We start from the raw sequence: 18,986 nt of genomic DNA on the forward strand, positions 1-18,986 counted from the left end.
ACCTCACTCAGAATGATGTTCTCCAGTTCCATCCATTCACCAGCGAATGATAACATTTCGTTCTTCTTCATGGCTGCATAAAATTCCATTGTGTATAGATACCACATTTTCTTAATCCATTTGTCAGTGGTGGGGCATCTTGGCTGTTTCCATAACTTGGCTATTGTGAATAGTGCCGCAATAAACATGGATGTGCAGGTGCCTCTGGAGTAACCTGTGTCACAGTCTTTTGGGTATATCCCCAAGAGTGGTATTGCTGGATCAAATGGTAGATCAATGTCTAGCTTTTTAAGTAGCCTCCAAATTTTTTTCCAGAATGATTGTACTAGTTTACATTCCCACCAACAGTGTAAGAGGGTTCCTTTTTCCCCCGCATCCTCGCCAGCACCTGTTGTTGGTGGTCTTGTTAATGATGGCTATTCTAACAGGGGTGAGGTGGAATCTTAGTGTGGTTTTAATTTACATTTCCTTTATTGCTAGAGATGGTGAGCATTTTTTCATGTGTTTTTTGGCCATTTGAATTTCTTCTTTTGAAAAAGTTCTGTTTAGTTCACTTGCCCATTTCTTTATTGATTCATTAATTTTAGGAGAATTTAGTTTTTTAAGTTCCCTATATATTCTGGTTATCAGTCCTTTGTCTGATGTGTAGCTGGCAAATATTTTCTCCCACTCTGTGGGTGTTCTCTTCAGTTTAGAGACCATTTCTTTTGATGAACAGAAGCTTTTTAGTTTTATGAGGTCCCATTTATCTATGCTATCTCTTAGTTGCTGTGCTGCTGGGGTTTCGTTGAGAAAGTTCTTACCTATACCTACTAACTCCAGAGTATTTCCTACTCTTTCCTGTATCAACTTTAGAGTTTGTGGTCTGATATTAAGATCCTTGATCCATTTTGAGTTAATATTGGTATAGGGTGATATACATGGATCTAGTTTCAGTTTTTTGCAGACTGCTAACCAGTTTTCCCAGCAGTTTTTGTTGAAGAGGCTGCTATTTCTCCATCGTATATTTTTAGCTCCTTTGTCAAAGACAAGTTGGTTATAGTTGTGTGGCTTCATATCTGGATCCTCTATTCTGTTCCACTGGTCTTCATGTCTGTTTTTGTGCCAGTACCATGCTGTTTTTATTGTTATTGCTTTGTAATATAGTTTGAAGTCAGGTATTGTGATACCTCCTGCATTGTTCTTTTGACTGAGTATTGCCTTGGCTATTTGTGGCCTCTTGTGTTTCCATGTAAATTTCACGGTAGATTTTTCAGTCTCTTTAGTGAATGTCATTGGAATTTTGATAGGAATTGCATTAAACATGTAGATTACTTTTGGGAGTATCGACATTTTTACTATGTTGATTCTACCAATCCATGAGCATGGGAGATCTCTCCACTTTCTATAGTCTTCCTCAATCTCTTTCTTCAGAAGTGTATAGTTTTTCCTTGTAGAGGTCATTCACATCTTCTGTTAGGTTTACACCTAGGTATTTGATTTGTTTTGAGGCTATTGTAAATGGAATTGTTTTCATACATTCTTTTTCAGTTTGCTCATTATTAGTGTATAGAAATGCTAATGATTTTTCTATGTTGATTTTACATCCTGCTACCTTGCCGTAGCTATTGATGGTGTCTAGAAGCTTCTGAGTAGAGTTTTTTTGGGTCTTTAAGGTATAGGATCATATCGTTTGCATATAGGGATATTTTGACAGTTTCTTTACCTATTTATATTCCTTTTATTCCTTCTTCTTGCCTAATTGCTCTGGCTAGGAATTCCAGTACTGTGTTGAATAGGAGTGGAGATAGTGGGCATCCTTGTCTGGTTCCTGATTTTAGAGGGAATGGTTTCAGTTTTTCTCTGTTAAGTATAATGCTTGCTGTAGGTTTGTCATATATAGCTTTTATAATGTTGAGGTACTTTCCTTCTATTCCTAGTTTTCTTAGAGCTTTTATCATGAAATGATGTTGCATCTTATCAAAGGCTTTTTCTTCATCTATTGAGATGATCAAGTGGTTTTTGTCTTTGCTTCTGTTAATGTGGTTTATTACGTTTATTGATTTTTGTATGTTGAACCACCCCTGCATCCCTGGGATGAAGCCTACTTGGTCGTGGTGAATAATCTTTTTGATGTGTTGTTGAATTCAGTTTGCTATTATTTTGTTGAGGATTTTTGCATCAATGTTCATTAAGGAGATTGGCCTATAGTTCTGGTTTTAAACTTCTTTGGGGGTTTGTGTATGTGTGTGTGGTCAAAACCCCATGTAATCCACGAATAAGGCAAGCTTACTATAAATGACAAACACCATTTCTTCTCTAAATACTTTAATATGCTTCTTTGAAACATAAGTCTTACCACATAATAAAATTGACAATTCCTTAATGTCAACAAATACCTAGTGAATGGCATGTTCCAATGTCGCCAGTTACCTTCAAAATGTTGTTCAGGTTTGCATCCAGTCAGTGGCAGACAATTCTGACTTGTGTGTCTGCAGTAGAGGGACTTTTATGTTTTGGTTTTGTTTTGTGAGAGAATCTTGAGAACACAGTTTAGAAGCTGCCAGAGGAGATCGAGGGTCCTGTACTGAGAGAGGGTTTTGTCTGAGAACCCAAATAGATAGGTCCTTGGATAAATGGCAGGACTGGTCTTGGAGGGAAACTCACCTTTGCCCCTCCCACCAGAGCACAGGGTGGGTGGTGGAACCACTTTGTGGCTGCCTGGAGATTCAGCAACTGGAAGCAGAGGCTGTTCTCTTCCAGTGAGTCCTCTTCTTCCTCTCCTGTAGAAGTTGCTCAAGAAAAGAACTGTGACTTTATTTCCTGAAGTATCTTTGGCACTGCTCATGGTGCCAGGCATGTAAGGATACCCAATAATCATTTTTTAAATGAATGAATATTCAGAGTGATGTGGGAGTTTGAAGGTTTTGGGAAAATAGAAGTTAAAATTACAAGAAATACTTACGTACTACTTTTATATGTTCAGATTCTGTTCTAAGAACTTTATAATTAACTAATTTAATTGTCACAAAGACCCTATGTATGTTAAATACTGTCATTACCCTTCTTTTCCAAATGGAGAGGAACAGAGAAATTGAATAACTTACCCAATATCACATAACTAGTGAATGGAGCCAGACAAAGAGGACTCCTGCAAAATAATTTGACTGGGCTATGCCAAGAGCCCAACTAAAACTATGGCCATGAGTTTGCAATCTTCCTGGCTTGGGGATCACATCTCACTGTTTCTTTCCTTATAGGAGTCCTTGTAGAAATGCTGGTGTTAACAGTACAGCATTTCATAGGTCACCTAGTGAAGGACCTAGCAGCCCCTTTGCATTAGCACCTCCTTATGAGAGCACATCATGCATTCAATAGTGAGGTTGTCCCCAACCCTAATAGCCACACAACATTCCTCTACTAAAAAGAAATGGTGCATCTTTTTCCCAGTGCCCACTCCCAGAAATATAGTGAATGGGTAGAATTTTCTCTTTTGTAAAAATTTTGACCTAGAAATGCTTTCTAAACCACTGGCACTGACTACAGCTTGGCAGTACTGAAATCTAATAGATATGCTTCGATGTGACTTGTGGTTATGTACATATTTATACAGTCAGGAGGTTGACGTTCATTTAATCTATATTTTTTTAATGTTCATCACAGAGCCCCAGAGGTGAGTCAAACCTTCAACAATGAGTACACATGGACACTTGCTGATAGAGTAGATCAAATTTGTTCTGGCTCTTTTTTTTTTTTTTCCTGTGTTATCTGATCTTAAAGGTGGGGAAATTACAGAAAGTAATTTGTATGGGTGTTTTCCCATAAAAAAAAAAAAAAAAAAACAACAGCTTGTCGGTAACTTCCTATGTAATAAGTCAACATGGTCATGTTGGTGTCCACTGTGAGCCAGGCTGCCTGTGGCTCTGCAAAGATTTTGATCAAACGGTTTCTATTGGTGGACCTCTTACAGATAAGTATAATCTGAGCCAAACAGCACACAGAAGAGTTAAGCAGCCAGTACCTGGGGCTGGGCCCTGTCTGTGGACCTCAAATATCTATAACATTTGCAAAATTAAATACCTACCACAGAGAGACCTCAGGACATGGCTCTGAGTGAGTTTGGAGCAAAAAGCATATGGATATAACATTATAATTTCTTGATAGGGTTTTGAATGTGTAGTTGAAGAAGAGTGTAGTTCAGTACACAGCACTGCAAGAAGTATTTTGATATACTGAACCTGACATACTGTGTGGTCCTCACAACCCCCTTCAGGTGGGGATTATAGTGCTGGTTTTCTAGAAAGTGAAACTTAGAGTGATTAAGTAACTTGCTCAAAATCTTACACCTGGTAAGTGGCAGTCCCAGGGTGCTTTTGCCTATCTTCCTGGCTCACCACCTTACCTTCTTTCTACCTCACTTATATGATAAATATTCCCACAGTCTGTGTTAAGGCCCATTCAACCACCTTTTTCCAGAGAGGGAAAACAAAACACTTCTTATTCCTTAGATTGCATGTGAGAAATTTTGTTCTAACCAAGGACTGTTTACCTCCTGTTGTGCATTAGAAAACTCAAGTCAATTTATTATGTTTTGAAAGGAGAAAAATAGAAAATGTTCCACTCATCTGATTTCAAATAGCAAGCTAAGATGAAACTCTACTCAGAAAATGGGGCCCATTAAAATATATAACCCAACTATTGTCTATAAGAAAAAAAGCATCTTTAAAATTTGTCAAAACTCTGGGTGGTAAAAATCAAATTCACATATGGATGCTTATACTCTTTTCTTTAATTCTTAAGATGATTAAATATTACCAGGCTTGATTATTAACAATGAGTACCACTGAAAAGTTTAATAGGACATTCTAATTAATTTCTTTTAATGTTCATTATTAAAAAGGAATAAAAATCCAAGCAGTATGTTTTTTTTTTTTTTTACGGGTCAAAATTACCCCAAATACAACCATTACCACTTGGTAAACATTCTCCTGGGTATCTCTGTGTAAATATCCACAGTGTGTAGGATGTTTACAATACTGGAATCATGGTGTTCATGTGGTTCATTATCCTGGAGATTTAAAACACAGCAAGGTCATAAAAAAGGCTATCTCGGAATCTTCTTTTTCCCCATTATAAAGACTTCTCTTTTGAGGCCCCTGTTTTACAATGATGTACTTTAGAGTAGAAGTAACTCCCTCTTGTGGCCCTTTAGAGTATGGTCATTAAAGACCTCAGGTCATGTTGTGTTTTTGCAACTTCCTATGACAATGCTATCAGCCCTGGGACTTGTCCCATGGACTGGATGGAAACCAATATAGAGCCAGAGAAACTGTCTGTAGAACAGGAGTGAGGGCTCAATAGTAGCAAGGACCCCTTCACACCCAGTAAAGTCTCAATGAGAAACAGAAGACCAAGGGTTTGTTTTTTAATTTTTTATTGTTGTGCTGGGTGGGGGTACATTGTGGCATTTACAAAAGTTCTCAAAATAATATCATATTGAATTCACCCCCTCCATCATTCTGTTTTATCCCCCCCCATTCCTGTAATAGTTTCAACAGGTATCATCTTTCCATTTATATATGTAATACACAGTATTTGCACTATATTCAACCTCCCACATCCTTTCCCCACCTCCTCCCCCCCAACATTAGTACCAACCCCTCCAGACAGAACCTGTTCTGCCCTCCTGTTCACCAAATTTGTAAAAGAAAAAAATGTTTTTGTTTGTTTAAGATAGCTACACAGGGAGTTTCCTTGAGACATTTCCATGTATATATGGAATACATTCCACGTATTATAACCTGAATTGGTTTAATCTCCTCTGTTTTTCTTTTTTCTACCTTCTTGTGGTGATTTCAACAGGTTTTAAAGTTCTGTATTCATTCTTGGATAGAGAGTACATTAACTCTATTCACCTTCTTAACTTCTTTCTTTTACTTTCCCTCTCTCGTATGTGACCTCCCCTTAGTGTGACCTGTTTTCCTAGTAATGCTGTATTTGTATTAGGTCTATATTTCACATATGAGAGAAACCATGCAGTGTTTGGCCTTCTGAGCCTGGCTAACTTCACTTAAGATGATGTTCTCCAGTTCCATCCATTTACCTGCAAATGACAAAATTTCATTCTTCTTTGTGGCTGAATAAAATTCCATTGTATATAAATACCACATTTTCTTAATCCATTCATCAATTGTTGGGGCATCTTAACTATTTCCATCATTTAACTATTGTGAATAATGCTGCAATAAACACGGGTGTGCAGGTGCTTTTATTGTAACCTGATTTACATTCCTTCAGGTATATCTCTAGGAGTGGAATTGCTAGATCATATGACAGTTTTATTTTTTTGTTTTTTGAAGAGCCTCCATACTGTTTTCCATAATGATTGTACTAATTTACATTCCCACCAGCAGTGTATAAGAGTTCCTTTTTCACCACATCCTCGCCAACATTTATTGGCGTTCTTGGTGGTAGCCATTCTAAGAGGAGTAAGGTAGAATCTTAAGGTGGTTTTGATTTGCATTTCCTTTATGGTCAGGGATGTTTAGCATTTCTTTATGTATCTTTTTGGCCATTTGGACTTCTTCCTTTGAAAAAGCTCTGTTCAGTTCATTTGCCTGTTTCTTTATTGGGTCATTGATTTTTAGACCAAGGCTTTTGACACCAAACTCTTTACAATTTCCTCTTTACTTTCCACTAAAACACTGTTAAAGAAGCTGATCTAGAGGCCATATTACTTTGTCTAAACTCTGTAAAATTATCATCAGGACACTAGAGGTCCTAGGTAGAATGTAATTTCACTTAAAAAGAATTTCAGAAAGGTCAAACCACTCATCCTCTTGCCTTGCACTATTGTACCAAAGCTTTGATGTTAAAAATTAGTTTGTAATGTTATGCAAAATAGAGATAAAATTGAATTTTCTAATCTGTGCATATGTAGTAAACATGCATCTGTTGTATTAGCAGTATAAGTGTGATTATTTTCTGCCAAAAAAGTTGTATTTTACATCTAAATGAACATCTTTTGACTGGATGGTTTTCCTTTTTTTCTTTTTCTCCTATGTAGTATATAGTGGAATGTCACGGGATCACCCTTCTTCCCCAGTTCTTGGGAATGTACCGGCTTAATGTCGATGGAGTTGAAATATATGTGATTGTTACAAGAAATGTGTTCAGCCACCGTTTATCTGTATATAGGAAATACGACTTAAAGGTGAGAGTAACTTTACTAATTTTCATTAAGTGACTCAAGTTCATTCATCTTTATTATAAATGTTGTAATTGATCATTTAAAAATGGCTTGGAAGGTGCCTGGAGCTTAAAACTACCGGGAAACTACCAGTGCACCCCTTCAGGTTAAATAATCAATGTTTGCTGGCTTTACCAAAAGACCCTGTACATATGAGAGATACTATGTCTATTTATTCAACACCAGCCACATACTAGGTACTGTTCTAGGTGCTGGTAATAGTGTGCTGAACAAAACAGACCAAATCTGCACTCACGGAGCTGATATTCCAATGGGTAAAGGCAGACAGTAAGTAAAGAAATAAGTAAGTCATTTGGTATGTTAGGGAAGTGATAAGTGCTATGGATAGAAATAAAGGGAGGATGCAGTGTTAAATAGGGTGTCAAGGAAAGTTTGTCTGAGATAACGTAAGAGCAGACATGAAAGAGATTAAGGAATGAACTGAAGGAAGATTCCTGGCAGAGGAAACAGAAATTACATAGACCCTGAGATTGGCCATTTCAAGGACTTGAATGAGAGGGGGACTATTGGAAATTCTGAAAGTGGGATGAGAGGAGCTGACTGCTAGAATCACTGACTCAGGGAGAGAATGTCTAGTTAGAGATTGTCAAACTGACCTGCCTGCATGCCAAATTCAAATTGGAGCCATTTTTGTAAATAAAGTTTTATTGGAATACCACCATGCCATTATTTCTGAATTTTCTGGGACTGTTTTTGAATTATAATGGCCAAATTGAGCAGCAACCATAGAGACCTTTATGAACCACAAAGATATTTTTACCTTCTGACCACTGAAAAACTTTGCCCACCTCTGGTCAGTGGCAGTTGGTTCTCAAATTTTTTGTTCACACGTATAAAAGAGGACCCTAAAACTCTTCTTCCCTCTATAGGTTGTATCTATGGATATTTACAACATTAGAGTCAGTGTGAAGAGCACTATTTATTTTATTTAAAATAATGATAAAGCCATTATATGTGAACACATTTTTATTAAAAAATAACTTTTTCAAAGGCAAAAAATTAAACAAGCAACATTGTTTCACATTTTTGCAAACCTCTGCAATATCCAAATTAATGTGAGACCATTGGAATGGCACATCTGATTCTGTTGTCAGTCTGTTGCAGTGTTATTTGATTGAAGAAAATCTCACCTCACCCAGATAATATAGTTGGAAAGGAAGAGGAGTGTTTTAATAACTTTTTATCAGGTAGTTGTAAATATTCTTCTTTGATAATACATTAAAACTGGACAGTTAGTAATTTCTCAAAGTTTAGTTGCATTGTAGAATCTGAGATTGCTTTGTACTTTTTATTAAAATTATTGTTCTGTTGCATACACTGATTGCATGATTTGTAGTCATGTACTTCTCATTAGGAACATATTGGTTCCCTAAGTTTTGTAGCTCTCCAAATATTAACACATTGTATTATGTAGTATCAAAATACCACATTAATATTACCACCAATCTTATCAGAAAATTCTCTTACGTGTTGAAAAGCTCACAAGCTCCCAATTTTGATTTTCATTTAAAAAGCTTTTTATCATTGACAACAAATCCCGTCAGTTATGTTGTGAAATAATAGCACATAGCTTTGTTCATTGTTGAGGAAATATTTGTTTGTGTCTCAGATTTGAGCAAATATAAATTGTCCATTGTTTTTCCAAGTAAAAATGTTTCATGAAAAAGGTTGCTAAGTTAGCTTTTAACTACAACCATCACAAAAATGTTCCCTTTTTATTTTTTTTCTTCCTTTTTTTCTTTTGTTTTGTTTTGCCTTGGTTTTATTTTGGTTTTTATTTTTATGAGCCAGGATCTCACTGTGTAGCCCAAGCTGTCCTCAAATGCACGATCTTCCTCCCTCAGCCTCCTGAGTGCTGCGATTACACATGGGCACCACCGTGCCAGCTACAAATGGTTCTTGAGAAGCATTCTTTCTTTATTAACAGAAGTACGTTATATACATACTTCCTGTACAACATTCTGAAGGCATGCACCATGGTCAAGATCGAATGCAATTAATTTTATTGTTTCATCAAAGACACTCTTAAATAATACTAGGGTTTTTTTGTTTTTAATGACAAATACTATTAGTACTGTTTTGTGCCCTGCTTGATTTGGGCTAAACTGCCGACAGTTTACCCACCATTATTTTTACAGTATCCATATCAATACCAAGATGATGAAAAGGCAAATAATAAAGAAGTCTTATTATAATAATAGCTAAGCCCAGGGTATCCCACATGTAACATTAACCACCTGGGAGACACAGATCAAGAAGATCACGGTTCAAAGACAGCCAAGGCAAACAGTAAGACTCCCGTCTCAACCAATAAAAAGCTAGGCATGATATAATGTCCGCATGTATTGTTCTCCCTCATATGTGGACATTAGATCAAGAGTAAACACAACAAGGGGATTGGACTTTGATCACATGATAAAGCAAGAGCACACAAGGGAGGTATGAGGATAGGTATGACACCCAAAAAACTAGATAGCATTTGTTGTCCTCAATGCAGAGAAACTAAAGCAGATACTTTAAAGCAACTAAGGCCAATAGGAGAAGGGTACCAGGAACTAGAGAAAAGGTTAGATCAAAAAGAATTAACCTAGAAGGTAACACACATGTACAGGAAATCAATGCGAGTCAACTCCCTGTATTGCTATCCTTATCTCAACCAGCAAAAACCCTTGTTCCTTCCTATTATTGCTTATACTCTCTCTTCAACAAAATTAGAGATAAGGGCAAAATAGTTTCTGCCTGGTAGCAAGGGGGTAGGGAGGCAGCGGGAAGGGGCGGGAGAGGAGGGGGGAGAAGGGGGGAGAAATGACCCAAACATTATATGCACATATGAATAAAAGAAAAAAAAAAAGCTAGGCATGGTGGCATGCACCTGTCATCCCCACTACACTGGAAGCATAGATAGGAAGATCACAGCTCAGGCCGACCTGACATAAAAAGCAAGACCCTATTCAAAAAATAACTAAAACAAGAAGGGCTGAGGGTGTGAGGCTCAAGTGGTAGAGCTCCTGACTAACAAGTCCAAGTCCCCAAGTTTAAACCCCCGTACTGGAAAAAAAAAAATTTTAAATACTGTTGACTTTGTAGACCCCTAAAAGAACCCCAGGATTCTTTAAGGAATGAAGGAAATGGTGTATCTTTAAGGAATGAAGGAAATGGTGTAGGCTTATCTCCTAACTTCTCAACTCCAGATAGACTAGAGCAACCTCCCACATATAGCCTGGCCCTGCCCTGTGCTCAAACCTTAGCTCAAGCCATTTGGTTCTCTTGGAATTGTCAGGGCTCTTGCCAGTACCAGCTCTTTCATGAAGCCTTTGCAGTGATGCTCAGTACACTCTGTTCAGTATTTCTAGACTGTGTGCTGCTGTGAATGTCAAAAAGCCAGAGTGACTTCTGAAGCCACAAGTGCTCCTTTTATGACTTACTAACTGTACTCTCATTGCTGAACCTTTGAGTCTCAGTTTCCTCATCTGTTAAAACAGGTATAATTTGACCTACATTTCTAGGGTTGTAGGGAGGATTAAGTGAGAGTAGTATGTCACATCTAGCACAAGACATAGCATTTTAGTACCCATTGTCTCATCCATTCTGTTATTGTATGAATGCCTTAAATGTAAGCATTTTGTCCAACCTAATTTTTTAGCCCCCAAAATGCCTACAAGTAGGCATCTCATAAACATGTCTAGATATAAGTTATACATGCAGATTGCATATTGATATTTTAATTTGTTCTGCATTTCACAATTTCATTCCCCTCTATAGTTTGTAGATTAAAAAGACTGTCTTGCCAGTGTTTTCAGTTGCAGTGTACAGTTGGCCTCATTTCATGACTCCAGCTCTTGGCCTTAAACACTAACCTTGCTTTTCTCTTTTTTTAAAACAAAAATTTATTGTGCATTAAGCCTTTTTTTTTCTGGGCACATGATCCACATTTACATGGACTTGAAGCTTTGCTGAGAATCAGAGGTAGGGCGAATTTTATTGTAAGAGAGAAAGTCAACAATTTGGTTAAGGATACAAAAGTAAAATAAATAGTTTCTTCCCTGCTCAGAAACATAGGCAGTGTTCAAGTATTACAGATGCCCATACCACTTTTTTTTTTCTTACTCTGGAAACAATGTTAGAAATCATTGTATAAAGAAAGATATTGGTGGTCCATATTCAGGAATCCCTGAAGGGAGGAAAGTAAACCATTGAAATGGCAAGGCTAGGTTCTTCCCTGGGCCACCAATAGGGTGTTCATACCCACCAGTCCTGGGGATGCTAAGCACCAGGGGAGGAGAAGTGACAGGGGGACCTGAGCCTGGTCTTGACCCTTTCCCCAACACTAGGAGCCTCTTCAGCCCAAGTGAGTTTCTACATCTGTGAACTTCAGGCCACGCACATCCTTATCAATGCCTGAGCTGTTTAATGAAAGCTGATAATGTATAAAAATTTAGATCGCTCTGTGAATGACCAAACTAGGAGCTACTTTCGCTTTGCCCAAGGCAAATGTAAGTTCCTTAATGATTGGCTCACTTAAGTATTCCAGGGCAATAGCTGTATATTTAAGAAGTGGTTGGGTTAACAAATAGCTCCACTGACTTAGTAGTAGCCCAGGCATACAGTGCTCTGGGAAGGGAAACCAGTAATTGCCCTGTGATCCTTTTCCAACCATTTATTCACTAACCACCAAGCATCTGCTGTGGGTAAGACATTGCACTGGAGCACCGAGACTAAGCAATGACTGTTATATTATTTGTTTCCAAGCTTTTTGTTTTTTTCATTAAAATCTTTCACAAAAAAAGAAATTTTCTCTGCTCAAACCCTACCTCCAGAGCCTCCCTTTCAGCATCTGAGATGGACTTGATCATCTTGGATAACCCAGAGCTCTGAGGCTAGTTTTGAAAACCTCTGCAGTAGACCATACCCTGCTGAGATCAAGGGCTGTGTTTTCCTCCACTTTGCACCTCTGTGCTCAGCATAGGGCCTGGCACAAAAGAAGTACAAGTGCATGTGTGTCTTTGAAGGAATCCCTAACGTAAAGGGGGTCAGAAAGTCCCACAGAAGACTTGCTTAGAGTATGTGTGGAGAAACTCTTTCTGTAAGTCTAACTCAGGAAGAAGATGGTCAGTGGTACAGAGAAGGCAGTCAGAAAGATATGATGTGGGGAATGAGGAGTTTAATGCCCTGGCAGCCACCATAGCCAGCTGAGGCCTGTTTCTCCTTTAATGATAGTCAGATCAACCATCAACTACATTAATGTAGTTTTGATCCAGACTTTAGTAAAGCTATTGCTCGAGTGATTGTCAGATCTTCTGATTTCTAGCACATGGATAAAAACCAGAGAAAAATAAGGCGGGTGTGCATGAATGGGGACAGGACAGGAAGAGAGTGGGGTGGTGGACAATTATACCTACAGGAAAGGCCACAGACCGGGGAGAGAGCTGAAATGGGGAAGAGAGGACACGGGAGGGAATGGAGTAGAGCAGAATGGCACTTTTATTCTCTGCTCTTGAAGGACCATTTTCATATTTTATACACATGAAACTTGATGTCTACTTGTATACATTTTTGTTATTTCCTTGTGTTTCAGGGCTCTACAGTGGCTAGAGAAGCTAGTGACAAAGAAAAGGTAAGCACTGTGGCACCCGCCCACTGCATTCCTGGCAGTGTGCTGGCGCACTACCTCTGTGTCAGTTCTTCCTTTCTTGTCTTCTACCACTGTGATTCTTCTCATTGCCCCACTGTGCCCAAGAAGCACCTTTTTCAAGTGAAAAGTATACTCCTTCATTTCCCTTCTTCAGATCTCCGAATAACAAAATGGTTATGTTATAAATGTGGTTGACACATCCCATGTGCAGACTGCTCTGAACACACAGCTACCTGCACAGTAAACTTAACAAAAGTGGCAGCTACAGTTCAGAATGCTCTCCTGCAGGTCAAGGAAGCAGGGTCCCAATGCCATGTTACCACCAGCTAGCAATGTGTGACCTTAAGTTTCTTTGCTTCATTCAGCCTGTTTTCTTACCTACAAAATGTTGGCTTGGATGAGCTTCAAACTCTCTTCCAACAATAAAATGTTAAGATAGAGTTGGAGTATTTTTTGCTTTAAAAATTAGGAATGAAGAGACTACATCTTTCCTGACTCGCTGGATATTAGGTAATATTTCAGTCACATTTAGTTTATTTTACAAGATTATATAGACAGAGTCAACTTGGAGGGTTGGTCCAAAGAAGAGTTCAGGAAGTAACTTCCTTTTCTGTAAATCTCAGCTATCCCAAAGCAGCATGTGCTTGTGTAAAAAGCACCTCTAGGCTCTCACTTATTCCTATCCATCAGCTGTGAAATGAAGGACCTTTTTTTGACTATTCCATTCGAAAACTAAACTCAAGGATTTTTTTTTTTAGCTTTTTGTTTTTAATTAAATTTTTAGAATGATATCCAGTTTCAACTTAAGAATTTTATAAATTTGCACATTGACTCTCATTTACTCACTGAGAAGTGTTTATGAATTTTTTTGGCACTTCTAGGGTTTGAACTCAGAGCCTGATGCTTGCTAGGCAGGTGCTCTACCACTTAAGTCACTGTGCCATCCCTTTTTTGTGTTGGGTATTTTAAGGACAGAGACTCGCTTTTTGACTGGGCTGGCCTCAAAGCATGATCATCCTGATCTTTGCCTCCTGTGTACCTAGGATTACAGAGGTGAGCCACTCAGAAGTGTTTATGAATATCTTCATGGTTAACTCTTCTACCTTCAGGAGCTAAAATAATAGGCCACCAAGACACATACAGCAGGGGATGCCACCATTAAGTAGGAAATGATGATATCATATGGGGAACGAATGTTCTGGCAGAACCCTCAAGACACTTAGAGCACAAAGCAAGAGCACCTGATTTGGGGTGGGCAGGGCCAGGAAAGAGCTTCCTGGAGGTGGCAATGTTTGAGAAACTGAAGGCTGAGGAGAGGGGAACCAGGGAAAGAGGCAGAAGAGCAGCAGGTGCCAGAGAGGCAATTAGCATGTTAGCAGGAAGGAGCAGTGAGACCACAGTGGGAATCCCGGCCACTTGGAAAGGACAGTGAGGTAACCCCAAGAAGGTGGGGACCTGGGCGAGGCTGGTGGACATAGATAGACACAGGGAGATTTGGGAGAGGAGAATTGACAGAACTCAGAAATGGGAAGCAGGAAGTGACAAGGGAGTATGTTATGGACAATGCCCCAGTTTCTGGCCTGGATAGTAAGGTAGGGGTTCATTGCTCTTAAATACGGGACAATGGGAATGCAAGTGTGGTATCAGAACAGAGATGTCCCTAGGCATGAGAGACTGAGTAGAGGGTCCTAGCCGGAAAAAAAAAAAAAAAAGTGTGGGCATCCCTGGAATGATGGTCAGCAAAGAGAGGAGTGCATGAAGTCACCCAGGGAGAGCATGTGAAGTAGAAGAGAAGCATGTCTGGCCAGGTCAGACCAGAAGAACATCACCATGGAAGAGGAAGTCAGAGAATAGAGTCCTACAACAGGTCAGTCAGAGATAGGAGGTAAGAAAGAAAGTCTGGATCATTCACTCAAGTATTTATTGGGCATCTATGATACATAGGCATTTTGCCAACCATTGTAGGAAATATCAACACAGTCCTTACCCTTATGAAATGTGTACTCTAATAATGTCCCAGAAACCAGAGGAAGAGAACTTTCCAGTGTCAAATACTTCTACAAGGCTAGATAGGATGAGGATTGAAATTTATCCTGTGGATAGACTCATTGGGGACCTGATCAATGAACACAGACAGGAACAGAAGCCACACTCCAGAGGGTGAAGAAGTGTAGAAGAGAAAAGGAAATAATGGGTCCTCCTTTGAACATTTGTGCTTTTACTGTACATCAGAAAATATCTATTTTTGGACTTCAGTCCTCCATGTGAGCCACCTGGAAGACACCATCATTGGCTCTGAGAAGCAACAATGACTGCTGACTTCCAGGCTGCTATGTATATGTTTCTTCCAGGTGCCAAAACTTAGGTGAAAAAGTTTTAGTCTGTGAGAAGCTCAGAGGTTTAATATTATTGGGACTTTCTCCTACACAAGAAAATAACCATTTGTTTAAAGGGCTCTTGAGAGCTTTCTCGAGCTCCTATTACTACTGAACCTAACTGGGGGCAACTGGAGATGCAGAAAAGGACAAACAATAGAAGAGAGACATGTAGCAAGTTGGGGCCAGGTCTGCTGGGTGCTCAGATGGAGACACACAACATCCTCGTTGCTTCTTTTCTCTAATAACTCTTCTTTTATGGTGCTTCTTTTCTCTGTTCTTTAAAACCTTACTGCTAAAGTCTTTCTTCTTTTCTGTTCTTTAAAGTCTTTTTCCTTAGACTATCACTGTCCCATGTTCCCTTTAATCTCTCTTAAAGTCTTGGCCCTCAGACTTGCTCTGTCCCATGTTCTCTCTGAAAGTCTCAGTGCTCAGACTTGCACTGTCCCATGTTTCCTCTAATCTCTAGCATAGCTCAGCAGCAGCAGCAGTCCCCTCACAAGCTGCTCTGGCAGTAGCTTCCACTTTTCGCAAGCAGTCAACCAATCAATTCCATCCCCATCAAAAAGCCTCGCATCCTCCTTCAGAGAGTCTTATATATCCAGCGGTAAACAAGAAGGTGGAACAACAGTTCTCGGGGAGGGGCGTGACATTGTAACAAGAGAAACCTGCTCTCCACTTCTCTGAACCTAAACAATTTAGGAAAAGCAGCTATGCTGCATTTTGCCTTCGCCCCCTACTGCAGCTGGGGCCATGCCAAACTCAGCCTGTAGATAATTGAGCACAAATGTGCTTACGTCAAGTTCTCATAATCCACTCCCCACAAAGAGCCACATAAACTCTTCAGCATCCTATCCACACGCCCTGAGCGAGAACTGTGTGTAGGGTGATGTCCCTTTCCATGGCAGTTGCTCTGTTTTCTCTTCTTTCCTCTGGGGGTTTTGGTTTCTTCATATTCCATTCACAAGGGCTGGTCCAACAACAATCAATGCTAAGAGTGATAATTACAGGTTATTGATGTGATAGCCTAAATGGTAAAGCAAGGGTGTGTAAGAGGGAAACCCACAGGTATTTGACATCTTGTAGCTGTGATACTTCCTTAGAAACAGACTGTTTGCTCCCCTGTGTCCCTTTCCATTGATCTGCCCGTAGAACCTCATGCTTTCCAGAACCCTGTGCCATTAACCCAAGTTCCACTGCCCTACTGGCCAAACGTGCTCAAGCCCTTTCCTGGTGTAGATTTCTACAAGAAGAAATACGAATATAGAATTTGATTAAACAGAAACTCACTTTTCTGAGGTCTCTGCTAGGATACTTTATCCTACATATAACATGACGATGTGGTCATCCTTGTTTTGGTTTATTTTTTTTTTCTTTTATTTATATGTGCATACGATGTTTGGGTCATTTCTCCCCCCGCCATCCTTGTTTTAAACATTGCCCTTGCAGGTGGGCCTAGAGAAAGGACAGGGCTGGAGGGACTTGAGAGATCAGAGTCTAGCTGAGACACATCTGAAATCCAGAAGCTATGATTCCTGGGTAGCCTCACATAGGGAATGGCAGAGGCAGAAACCTTGACTTGATCTGGGCCTTATTTTTTATGTTAGTGTCAAAGCATTGGGAAATGTAAAGCTAAATAATAACAGATTTGTTGAACACAAAGTGTATACCAGAGACTTTTAAATTGTGCATCCGTTTGGTCATGTAACCCTTACCACTACCAAACAAGATAGGTACAATTATTACTTCCTTTGAGTGGACAGAGTTACCTCACAGATGGGCTGATAACTTGTTCAAGGTCCCACAGTTAGGAATTGACAGAGCCAGAGGTTCAGACTGGGAGCTTCAGAGCTAGAGCTCATATTTCTAACCACCATGCCATACTGACTTCCAAATGTTTAGCAGCTCTTTCTCCCTCCCTTCCCTTTCTCTTCTCCTCTCTCCCTTCCTCTCTCCTTTCTTTTAAGGACATATCAAAGATTCATGTTGAGGCTGGGCATGGTATTTCATGCCTTGTAGTACCAGCACTCAGGGGGTAGAGGCAGGAAGATCTCAAGATTGAAGCCAGCCTGGGCTACATAGTGAGTTCCAGGTCATAGGGAACTCTATCTCAAAAACAAACCAAAAAAAAAATCATATTAATTCCATTAGTCATGAAAATGAGGAAAAAAATTGCTACATTGACAGAAATATTGTGTAAGAATTAAATATTGCTGAAATGATTCACCCTGAGTCTGGGTTTTTTTTTTAAATAATAAAATTATTTGGCTTCATACTATGGTGGCAAAACAGCTAATTTCTATTTCCTCCATTTGAGGAGCTTGAGCATTTCTCTACATAACTTCAAGTGTACATTTTTGTACATTTCATAGTGCAGTCTTTGTCCCTGTATCTTGCATTGTGCAGACATTGAAACTGTCTATACCATCATCTGGAAGAAGAATCTAGTTCTCTATACTTTTTGGGGGGCTTAGAGTTTTGATAGCGCTTCTTCCAGAAGGCAAGACTCCAAAAGCCATGCTGTGAAGGGAGAGAGGAAATAAGTTGGGAGATATGGAATGTACAAGTAATAAAAACATGATCAGTGGGCTAGAAGTGTAGTTCAAGTGGTAGAGCGTTTGCTTAGCAAGTGCAGGGCCCTGAGTTCAAACCCCAGTACGACGACAACAACAAAAATGATAATCAATGAAGAGAACACGCCTGCCAGGCAAGTAGATATTCTCTTTTTTCCAACAGTGTGTTCATAATCTAGGAATATTTATTACACTGTGATAGATTAAATAAAATGAATTAATGGGCTAAACTCCTTAAAACATTGGGTTTTTAAGCTGTAAAGAATTTCTTTACTTTCCTTTTTTTGCCAACTTTTGGGTTTTCTTTCCATGATTAGTTAATTGTTTTGACTCTTATGAAAAAGCATAGCATTCTTTGTCTTTCCAAATAAGTCATAAATACGTAAGAATGAAATATTCAGGGAAAGCTAAAAATACTTATTTTCTACATTTTAGCCTCCTAGAAATGAAAGCAAGTTATTTGCAAGAAAACTATTTTCATTGCAACCATTGTGTAACGCTATTCCTTCAAAATGATTGTTATAGTGCAAAGAACCATTTTCATAGAATCTCTATCGACATGACTTAATTAGTAATCCCAATTCTTTTCTTCTTAGGTTTTCTTTCATTGGAGTCATTATTTAATTTCTCATACTTTTAACTTGTTGATGACAAGTTTTGAAACTGTCATCTCAAATATTTAGTGATATAGGTGCAGACAAGTCCCATCTCTTGGATTTCATCTTGACACATAATTAGTGTGATTTGCATTAGCATAATAATGAAGATGGAACTGAAAGAAATAAAGAAGTTATATTCTAACAATAATGGAATCACTTTCATGGCAACAAGTATCAGAACATGCATGTACAGATGTCTTGATTTTTTTTTTAAAAAAGAGCAGAACAGTACTTTTTTTTTTAACCATTGTCAAATTCTGACAGCTGCTATGACTTGTTTTATTCCTTAATTCTTTCCTTTTTAATGGAAGGGCATCTTCCATTCATGGCTCCAGCAGTTTCGCCTCCTCTAAATGAGACAGAGAAATGCGAATCTCCCTGGTGGTCGATCTTTTCACAGCTGCGCTGCAATTCCAGTGTGACATCAAATTAGTAATTATAGCTGAGCAGACTGCTTTTTACAAATGACAGTCTTAGCATGCTGCCAGCTAGCAAGCT

The 18,986-nt window shown here is 39.0% G+C and overlaps 1 protein-coding gene across 3 annotated transcripts in view; it reads left to right on the plus strand.

Annotated features, from left to right (window-relative positions):
• Pip4k2a (phosphatidylinositol-5-phosphate 4-kinase type 2 alpha) overlaps positions 1-18,986 on the plus strand; it is a 164,032-nt gene that overhangs the window by 122,414 nt on the left and 22,632 nt on the right. For all 3 annotated transcript variants that reach the window (XM_020167453.2, XM_074056526.1, XM_074056527.1), the window contains 2 exons: positions 7,046-7,192; positions 12,825-12,863. In XM_020167453.2, the coding sequence (XP_020023042.2) occupies positions 7,046-7,192; positions 12,825-12,863 (186 nt within the window). The remainder of the gene's footprint in view (positions 1-7,045; positions 7,193-12,824; positions 12,864-18,986) is intronic.

This window comes from Castor canadensis, chromosome 15 (assembly GCF_047511655.1).
Source record: "Castor canadensis chromosome 15, mCasCan1.hap1v2, whole genome shotgun sequence".
Taxonomy (NCBI): Eukaryota; Metazoa; Chordata; class Mammalia; order Rodentia; family Castoridae; genus Castor; species Castor canadensis.